The sequence below is a fragment of the Rhagoletis zephyria genome, unplaced genomic scaffold (genome assembly GCF_001687245.7).
Source record: "Rhagoletis zephyria isolate East Lansing unplaced genomic scaffold, Rhagoletis_zephyria_1.1 Rzeph_scaffold_12816, whole genome shotgun sequence".
NCBI lineage: Eukaryota > Metazoa > Arthropoda > Insecta > Diptera > Tephritidae > Rhagoletis > Rhagoletis zephyria.
In genome coordinates, this window is record NW_016169889.1 from 1,660 (window position 1) to 12,425 (window position 10,766).

Here is a 10,766-nt window from a genome sequence, read left to right on the forward strand (position 1 = left end):
TTTTTGAAAACACATACACACACACACACACACTTACAAACAACACGCAAACATGTGAAGGTAAATTTTAATGGGCATTTTTTTGGTTTTTGCATTTTTTTTTTTTTTTTTTTAATTAAGAATCAATAAGAAAAGGACAACACTGTTTTGATGAAAAGAAATAAGTACAAATCACTTTTTGATTTTGCAAATTGGAAATTGGAAGTTGTAGCACACATTGTTTAGTAAGATGGGTATCGTGGCTGTTACCTCTAAAGATATATATATGTAAGTATGTAAGTAAGTAGAAGCAGGAGTTCTTATAATAAGTAAAATTTAATAAAATAAAGATCAAATTTTGTAGAAGTACCAAAGGAGTTGTGAAAATTGCAACATTAATGTTGCTTAGTGAATAAACTAAATTACCTGGTGGAGGCATGCTGGGTGCGCCACCGTTCGGTATGTAGCCGCTATCGTCGTCTAAATACAAAAACACAAATACATAGAATTATTATTATGAGTGGCAAAACTCAACTGTCAGTTGAGGCCACTCACCTGCCGTTTCCTGTGATTCAAACATATCCTCGGTCAATTCGTGTGCATACTCTGGCGGTAGTGCGGGTGCCGGTGGAAGCGCAAAGCTAGGTGGTGCGGTCGGTGGTGGTGACTCATCGCCACCTTCCGTCAGCGGTTCACCATTCTCGTCGCACTCTTCCACCACCAAGGATGGAAAATTACCAAATTTACCATCCAATTCACCCTCCCACCAGCCATCGTCAACGCCATGCGCCGTCTTTGTTACAATCTTTATAATTTGACCCTCCTCGAAGGTGAGTTCATCTTCGGCGGTGGCATCGTAATCGTACAGCGCTATGCAATAGAGTACGTCGGGTGCCTTCTTCTTTTGTGGCGCCATAATGACGGACACCTGATCGGGTGATTGCATGGAATCCACCGTTTGATCTTCATTGTCAACAGTATAATCGACAGATGAGAATGAGATTTGTGAGCGCAATTGATTGCCTGAGCTACCGTTAACGGCAGTATCCTGTTCGATGTCCAGATAATTGTGCGGCACATAGCCTTCCTCGCCACGATAGTTGCGTGCGCGTAGCCAACCGTCACCGTCGCCCTCGCCAATCACCTCCAGTTGTTCGTTCTCGACAATGGTCAGTTCGTCTGGATTTTGAGCCTGCAATTGAGGAATGAAAGAGTGGGTGAGACGAGAAGATAATATAAAAAAATATTCGCGCTTACAGTGTAACTATACAGAGCTGTACACTTGAAGATAGCCTCCTTCGGTTCAGGAACAATGGANTTAAAAAAATAAATTCGCGCTTACAGTGTAACTGTACAGAGCTGTACACTTGAAGATAGCCTCCTTCGGTTCAGGAACAATGGATTCCTCCTTCTCCTCCTCTTCGCCGCCCCAGTTGACTTCTGTTGGGTCATCCCAGCCGCCAGTGGCAGCCATCATTGGTACGGCAGCAATCGGCTCGGGTACACGCTCGTCCGCCTCTGTTGTAGTAAAATGCAAAAAGTTATAATCAATTTCATTTACTAATCAACTGTTGCCAACATTACCTTCTTCGCTGTCACTAAATGTCTTATCGCGCGACAATTCCTTCTCCACCTTTGATTTGGCGGCCGCACCAGCCTGCGTGGCAGTAGCGTCCTCCTTGTCGCTGTCATAGAATGAGTCCGAGCTGGGATTTTCCTGTGTGCGTATTATTTTAGATTAGACAAATTATTTCATTTACCTTACAGCCACACTCACCCCTTGTCCCGACGCATCGGTGCGCATAGAGATCGAGCTAGCCGATCTTGCCAATTCCTGTACGCCCATAATCTCGGCCTCTTGCACCCACTCGTCCACATTGATGCCACCTTCACGCAAACTTTGCAAGCATGCCTCGGCCTTGGCCTTCTCCGTCTCGGAGCGTCTTATCAAATCCCTAAACTCCTCAATCTTTGTATCCAAATCTGGTCCATTCGGATCATTTGGATCGCTGCGTTGTCCTGAGTCACGCAGTGATACACAAATAGCCAACTTCTTAGCCGCTTCACGTATTGCCAAGTTCTCCTTCACCACACGTCCCGCCAAATTCTTAGCCTCTTTCGTAAGCGTTTCTGATGCCGACTCATGTTCGGTGGTAATCTTTCGTACTGGATCATTATCGCACGGTTCGAAATCGTACTGGATGTGTTGCTTCAGCACTGGATAGAAAAGGTAGCAGCACTGCAAATTGTATTCGCGCGTCAATTGTTGCGCCTGATCGCGTATCTTGCCGAATGAGTTCTGTGTGGCAGAACAGGTGAGCAATTCGGTGCGGCCCATCAGTGTCAGGTACTCGGCCACACGTTCAAACACATAATTCTCCATGGTGGTCATCGTTGTTTGTAGATCGACTGTGAAGTAACGATTCTGGTGTGCATTCGCTGCAGCCAAGCTGAGTATGTAGTCATTGCGTGCGCCAGTCGATTTCTCCTCCAGCAGCTCTTTGCGTGACGTGACGCGTGCGCTATTCTTTTGCAGTGATGTAATTGATTGGAAGAACGAACCCTTCTTCTTCTTAAGCTTTTCTTCAATGTCACGTGCCTTATCGCGCACATCATGTGCACAATGCTCCTCATCGAAATATTGTTTCTTCGTCTTATCCACATCGGATACACTGAGATGTAGCTCCTTTTGTACGTTGACTATTTGTGAGAGCGCCCTCTTGGAAATGGCCAATTTGTAGTCACGTAACACCTTGGCCTCATCGGCTATTTGCTGTTGGAACACCTCGATGGCAGCGAGGCGAGCGCGTGCGAGCTTTTCGTTCTCTTCGAGTACTGTACGCCAAACGCTCCACATGTTCCTGGAGAGAGAAAAAAGTTAGTTATATGAGGATAAATTAAATGAAAGCGTGTATTCCACCAATCAAAATTTCTCGATATACTGTGACATCTTATTTAATTGCAAGCTTGTCTTATTTTTGTGGTACGCGGAAAATAACAAAGTTTATTCGGTCTGGAGATATCAAAAACGATCCCGCGTACAGAGCTTTTTTAAAGCTTTCTATAGATTTCAAACAGAGCTGTTGCAATCAGAGAGAGCTTTTACTTTATGCACGTCGATATAAAATCTAAAATCAAGTGGCTTATCCCGTGTGGGCTATGTATTGGTCGTGACGGCTATAGAAGGGCATAGCCCTGATCGTCTAGTGACCTATGATATAGTGATGTCGGAGAGAATATTATTCTCTGTACGGCATGCTGAAATTCATTGCAACCGCTAAGTGGTTTAATTTTACCTGACCGGCTTCTATCATCAAGTAGATAAATATTGGCCCCTGTAGACCACAGATATGTCCACTATTTATTTTCATTCAACAAACGCTGAACTAAAAACCTCTGGCGTTTTCTTTTCTACAAAAAATTTCGCCTTTCATTGCCCTCTTCTTAGTATTTGTGCGCTGAGGCCTCTAGAAACGCGACATTTTTCGGTAGAAAAGAAAACGCAATTAGTAAACCTCCAGTGTGACTACGTGCCTGGCCAAAAGCTCTGCTAATGAAGTTCTTAATATTTGTACATCGAATGAGGAGAAGTCTTTAGCTTTTAAAAAAAATTATTCAGATTTGTGAGGTTCAGGTCGTTTAACCCCTCATAAAATTTTACAAATAAATATATTTATCCAAACTAGAAAAACTTACTACAAATTAGAATACAATTACATTTGGAAAGAAAATATAGTACAAAAAATTTCCGGTAAAAAAATATAAATTTTTCGAAAAAAACTAAGAACAAGACGGCACAATAGATCTCCTGGTCACAGTTTGTACCTCAAAAAATATCTGTATATGTATTTAAGAAAAAATATACACTTGAGAGCAAAATTTATGGAAAAAATTATGTTTAGGATACATTTTTTTAGGAAGAAATCTTTTAAGAAAAAAAATATTTCTATCAAAAGCAAAATTATTTAAATTGAATTGTTAAAAATTAGTTTTTCCTTGTCAAGTTTTTTACCGACTCCACAAAAGAAAAAGCTTCTCATTTCGTCGTGTATATATATTTCTAGTTGTAGGCTTACGTTCGCGAAAGGGTTAAGACAGACCACCTAACTAACCAACGAATTGGACGCGCTTCTTATTTAGGAACTTTTAAGAAATTTACACATCTGAAACAACAAAATCCATAGATCACTCCAAAGCTATCGAGTGACTTAAGTCACGCTTTGATGTATCCACTCTTTAATATTGTACAATATTCTGCTTTTAAGAAGTCTACACTATACATACATATGCATGTGCATATGCCTCTGCATAGAGTAGGTACTTCTAAAAATATTTTTATATTACACATGTACGTCAAACAAGAAAATAAACAAACGAGTCCTTCACCTTTTCAACAACTTGACTGCAGGATATCCATATAAGTAGACATACAAACATACACCTGCACAGAAAACTTTTGTAGATATGTATGCAGTTGTGAGAATGTGGCTATCAATATGCTGACAAATTCTGTAAACTAGCAACTATTTCATTAACTAATACTTCAGGACTAATTATTTGTTACTGCTTTTGAAGATGAAAAACGATTTTTAATGCTGACATAAATAGTTGGCCCCACACATAAAAACTGACCTCAATTTACACTGAAAAGTGAGTCGGAGCTGAAGCTTACTTTTTCTACATGAGGCCCATAGTCTCACGACTTCAGAACTCGAGACCTCTATTAGTTCGATATGGTGGAGGTGCTTTGAAAATTACGTTATTTATGTTGTTAGGGAGTAAAAGGCACAATCTGTGGAATTTTCTTTCGTTTTCTTTCCCCGCAAGCAAATTTAGCAACTTTTGCAACCAAAGTAAGAATCAAGACAGCCTTCAGCTTTGGGAATTGTTAATGGAATGCATACAAATGTGATTTGCATATATGTATGTATGTATATGAGCATATGAACAGCAAATGTGTTTTATTTACAGCGTGGCAAGGTCAAAGGATTCAATTGAGTGGCATGTGTATGTAAACCAGACCGAGGCACTTACTTGTATGAATGTTTAAACGCTTTCTGGTCGAAACAATCAAGCGAATTGCAAAATGTTTTTTGTATTTGCAGAGGACACATTTTTCTATATGAAAGGACAAACACGGCAATTAGGTTAGACGCGAACAAGTATGTATGTACATATATACATACATATATACTTAGGAACACTTCATTCATCTGCCATGCATAGTGGCATACATACATACATACATGTGTAAGTATGTAGTTCAAATTCACTATGCGACTTTCAAAAAAAAAAATACTAATTTATTTACTTGTTTGCTCACTCCCTTCCTCTACTCACCATCGCTCTTCCATGCCCTCCATTTTTATATCCGGTATATTTGGTATCTTCTTATTCAAGTATTGCGATGAAATCTTCAGCAGCGATTCACTGTATGATTTTTCTATGGCGGATCGCTTAATGGTGAATTGTCGTATGTCCTCGAGCAGATCGCATTCATGTTGATTCTTTAATTGCAACTTGGCCACTTGCTCTGTGTGTAAATTCTTCAAGAATTTCACATAGTTTCCCTGTTAAAGAAAAAAAAAAGCAATGTTGATGGAAAAATAATGAGAAAAATTCTAAATGATTAGACTTACATACATACATAAGCGAGAAATTAGCGCGCAAATACAACTAATATACAAAACTACATACATACTCGTACTACATACAAGGCTTATAAAATTTTCAAAGCTTAAAATGCAAATAATAATTTTACAAGAATCTGGGAAGCAGCTAAGTCTACAATCAGCAGATTTATTTACATACATACATATGGGTAATGAATATAATTTGCAAGCTGCATGCATCTTTGCGTAATACATACAGCCCAGTAAAAAATAGGATCATGCAAAGATTATTCTTAGATAGCTATTTTGCTAGCAATGGATTACACCTTACACCTCGTAAATTTTACACTCCTTTTTAGCATTAATGTCCTTACGGGCGAGCACTCGTTTAGAGCTCATAACGTAGGACAAAGAGAGCATTCTTTTCGTATATTTCTTAGCTCGTTAACTACTCCAAATCGTATCAATAAACGAGGAATCAATATAATTTTTGGAAACTTTTGAATTCAGTTATTTTAGGGCCAGAAATTAACAAAGAAAAATAACAATTTTGTGGTAAAAAAGTCACTGTAGTTACAAATTAATTAAAACATCATAATATGCGTATCAAATGGAAAGCGTTTTAAAGATCCCTGAATCAAAAATTTTTTTAATAGGGTTGCCACCTACTTTGAATTTATTTAATTTGGTGTTTAGAAAAAAAGCTAAAATAATACTATTCTTGGCGACAAAGAGAAGGTTCTTAAACAATGCTTTCCCTATATACAAAATATAGGTTGCCACTTATTTTCGATTCTACACAATTTATCTAAAACATCGCAATATGGATATCAAATGAAAGGTATTGTTGAGAACTTTGGTAAAAAATTAGTTTTCACCAGGGTTACCATGCTCTTATGCAATACAAATATGTATTTTGTTAATTTTCAGATACGCTCAAGACATGTACCATTCATTCGAGCCTTTTTCGGAATAGGGATGCCACCTAAATTTTACAGTAAGAAATTTACTTAATATATATCGAAATCAAAATTTTTTATTTTTTATTTACAAAATATTTTTTTAAAGCTATCCAAATCTTTAAAACTTTAAAAATATATGCACTCCGGGCAAAGCTCGGTCAACCTGGTACTAGAGTTTATACTACATCAAAAAATATAAAGATAAAATGTCTAAACACTCAACCAACTTGCTATTTTCTATTTATTAGAAAAGTTTTTAAACTATACTTTTGTAACCCGTTTAATTTTATTTTTTAACTTATTCGAAAATCCAACTTTCGCACACTTGACGTGCATTTGAACGGTGACATTTCAGGCTACATTTTGAGTGAAGTTAGTTTTGTAATTCGTCGCTCCCAAAAATCCGCGGAGACTTCATATAACCGGATATATATAACAAAAGTATTCCAGGTGTCGTTAAAGACACTTTGGGCATTCCAAATTTACTGCAAGGCTTAAGGAGTTTGACAGGCTAACTCCGTTTCAAACAGAGTCGAAGGAAATGATGATGCGGCCTTGAGCGCCATTCACAGGGAGTCGGTCTCATGTTACGTTTACTCCAGACCTGTGACTGCCGTTCTGTGCACAAAACCACCTGACGCGGATGAGACGGAGCTTCGTCTGGCTCGGGAGACTCGGACCACAATAGCCCAACTTCGCTCTGGCTTGCAGCAGGTTGAACTCATATCTGAGCAGACTAAATGCGGGTGTGCCCACAAAACCTCACTCAACTGACGCCTTTGTCTCTGTGGACAGACCCTATAGAGGGTGCACGTTTCGTGGGTCTCCCGTTGGTTGAGCTTGACGACAACGACTGAGAGAATAGCCGATCTGGGCGGGGCTACAACAACAACAACAACAACATGATGCGTATTAGTAAGCCAGAATGGTTGCTGCCTCGACCTCCATAGGACCTGAGCCCTTCCTTTCAGTAGGTACCAACATGATACAGGAAGTGCTCAGAATTTAAAATACCAAACGAAGGGAACTGCACTGGCGTAACACCAGTCAAATTAAAATCATAATAGCAGGGTACAATCTAAAAAAATACAAACTATGTACTCATAATAATCCCTCAGGCGAAACTAACACCCCTGTTCTGCAACACTTTCGTAACGTAGCTAGGAAATACGAATTACGAAAATTCTGGTTCTATAATAAGGGTGTAAGAACCAAAGAGGTGTAAGAATCATTAAGAATCATACACATATGTACACTCCCCACCCGCGGAAACTAATCTCAAATTTATGGAGTGTCTAGGGCTAGTTGAGGTGTTGTGATAAGTTGAGACCGCAATAGACCTACTGGTGGCTTTATCTACATATCTGTGTTTATAAAGAGATACAACTGGGGCTGGGAGTTCGATTCGGATTTTTTGACTATTAGAATAATCTGGATATTCGAATATTTGATGAAAAAATGCAAATATCCGGAAATGACGGGATATCTGGATTTTCTAATATAAAAATTAATAATAAAATAAAAATTGTTTGTGTATTAGTGAAGTGATTTATTATTGATTTTGCGATTCGATATATTCCGCAATATTTCACTTAAAACTGAGTTTTATATATTTTACCTAAGGCCAGAAGTGACAGTAAATAGCATTACAAAACAAATTAGATAAGGAAGCCATTTCGCTCATTTGCTGTAAGAGTATCATAATCCAAAAGTCAAATGTTAAGTATACGACAATAATCACACCTCTTCTCCTATATTGTGTAAAAATTTCATAGCTTATAGAAGGAAATGTGGCTACATTTTTACTATGGGAGCGTATGTAAACTATGAACTTTAGTGCCGTTTTTGCGAGTTTTTGATTTTTTTTGGTTATGACACTCTTGCAAAAAATGAGCGATTTGTACTCAAGGAAGTGATTTTAGAACTAAGCATAACTGAGTGAAGCGTTTAAAAACTAGAATGACAAATCGAAGTGACTTTTGAAAAGGAATTGTTTCTAAAATATTTATGCATGCTAATTAAAGCATAAATACATATCAATGGAAGTAAAAAAAACCGTGTAGGTGGGAGTTAAATACTTCCAATATTATCTCAAATCAGTCCCACTACTCAATAAAAAAACACAATCACCGTATAGTGAATGACAACATAAAAAAAAATAAAAAAAGAGAGAGAGAAACACTTCTACAAAGACAAAAACGCACATTAACACAAGTAAAAAAAAATAATAATACATATTTGTAAAAACACTTAATCACAGCCGAATTTGTGGGGGCGTAAACTTACCTTACGTGGCGGGGGCTGCATTTTCGAGTGTGTTTGTGTTTGCAATTGCACTCAGTGCAACCACTTCAAAGTAAGTTTAGAATTTTTTTTTTGATAATTTTGTTAGCCAGTGCCTTGCTGACGCAGGTGTTCGAATATTGTTGAATTTTTACTTTACTTCTTTTACTAACAGCCGACTTTTTTCAAATCAAATGAGGACATAGTAACTAATGCATAGAATAAAAAATGAGACAAAATGGAAAACTATGAAAATAATGCACAATAATGAGACATGAAATTCATGCGCGCAGCATAAAACACTTTGTTTTGTTGTTGTTGTTTTTTTTATTATTTTTGTTCCCTTTTTTTGGTTTAGGTTGGTTATGAAAAATACTGGTAGCAGCAAAGGAGAATACAATGAGGGAAGAATTGTATAGTAAAAGGATATAGGTATTACGCGATGGACACTTTTCGAGCGATTATGTAAGCACAAAATATCAGACGAAAATGCCAAGCACACAGACGCACGGTAGTGGGTGCGCTGAGGAAATACCAAGCCAGCGAAGTAGCAGCATAGCATAGCACTTGAATTAGCAATTCATATGCACTTTTTATATAATGAGCTTGCAAATTAATGTAGCACTGCATTTTTGTTAGGTTTCTTATTTTTCTATTTTTTCTATTTAGCTTAGCTCAGCAAAAAAAAAATAACTTCTTCCGATTCTATAGCCAAAAATGCATTTTTTTTACAAGCATAATTTATATTTATGTATTTGCTGCCTATTTTTTGTAATTTAAAATTTTTCTTCACGCCAGCAAAGTAATGCAAATAGATGCTTATACATATGTACGAGATAAAAAATATATGTATGCTAACACTTTTCTTCGACATATCCACTTCGTTGCGTTGGTGTTTTTTCATTTAAACAAACTACTTTTTAACATAAATTTTATGCACTGCAGTATATCACACTTTCGGCCACTCTCTTTTTTAATAATTTTTTTCCTTTTTTGATATACCAAAACCGTTACCAACATGAGAAATTCCTTTAGCGAAAAATTCGGTAGCACAGTCAGAAATTGTCTGATTTTTCCTGCTTACTTATCGATTTCGTGTCGTCGCAATGATAATTTCTTTTCGAATTTTCTTCTTCCTCTTTGCTCATTGGAAGTTCAACACGCACACACGCTTTTCATATTCGTATATACATACATATGAGCATAAATGGCTGTGCGTTTTAGTATTTCCTGATTGTTTTTGCGTTTGCCAGACTAACCGCCTGGATGTCTGGCTACCAATGCTACTCTCCCGACTTACTGAGCATTCAACTACTTAGCTTTGCAAGCACTATGCAGCAGAGCTTATGCGCGTGTAATCATTGCCAACAAACAATTTGTATGCCTACAACCACTAAATATTTGCGGAGGCACTTCCAACGTAGGCCGTAGATCAACTACTGGCATTGTGTACTATATAGTAAGTAGCTTTCCCAGATGCCATCGGGCTGTCGTAGCAAGCTACCCACATTCAAGTGCTAGCCAGCCATTCATTCATATAAAAAAATTGGAAGCAAATGTTGGCGTTTCCAACCTACACTCACACGAGCGCATGCGCAATTCATATCCTTTGCTCTCTTTGATTTGTTGTGCTCTCTATGTGATAGGCAATTCCTTGCCTTCTACGTCTACATCAAATTCTAATTTCACTTTTAATCCATTGCCTATTTATAACCGTCATCCAGCTGTATGCTTTACCAACATGCTTCCATTTTTGTTGTTTGTGCTTTAGCGCTTATCGCGATGTCATCAAGTCGCCATAAAATAAGTTGCGTGCCGATGAGGTAATATTTGTACTGATATGTAATTGCTTCCGCCAGTTAATATAGAATTCCATTAGCTGATATAATATAGAATGACTATAAGTATCACTATTCGTTGACTTTACAAC

The 10,766-nt window shown here is 37.7% G+C and overlaps 1 protein-coding gene across 1 annotated transcript; it reads right to left on the reverse strand.

The window, feature by feature from the left end:
- Positions 1-405: 405 nt before the first annotated feature.
- Positions 406-10,255, reverse strand: nwk (FCH and double SH3 domains nervous wreck; the record flags this gene model as incomplete). The annotated part of the gene is made up of 8 exons (XM_017634137.1): positions 9,921-10,255; positions 8,840-9,045; positions 5,320-5,549; positions 1,757-2,840; positions 1,564-1,696; positions 1,322-1,497; positions 535-1,171; positions 406-459 (listed from the first exon to the last, which is right to left on the reverse strand). Coding segments are annotated over exons 2-8 (2,335 nt in total), but the record flags the coding sequence as incomplete, so codon positions are not given.
- Positions 10,256-10,766: the final 511 nt, after the last annotated feature.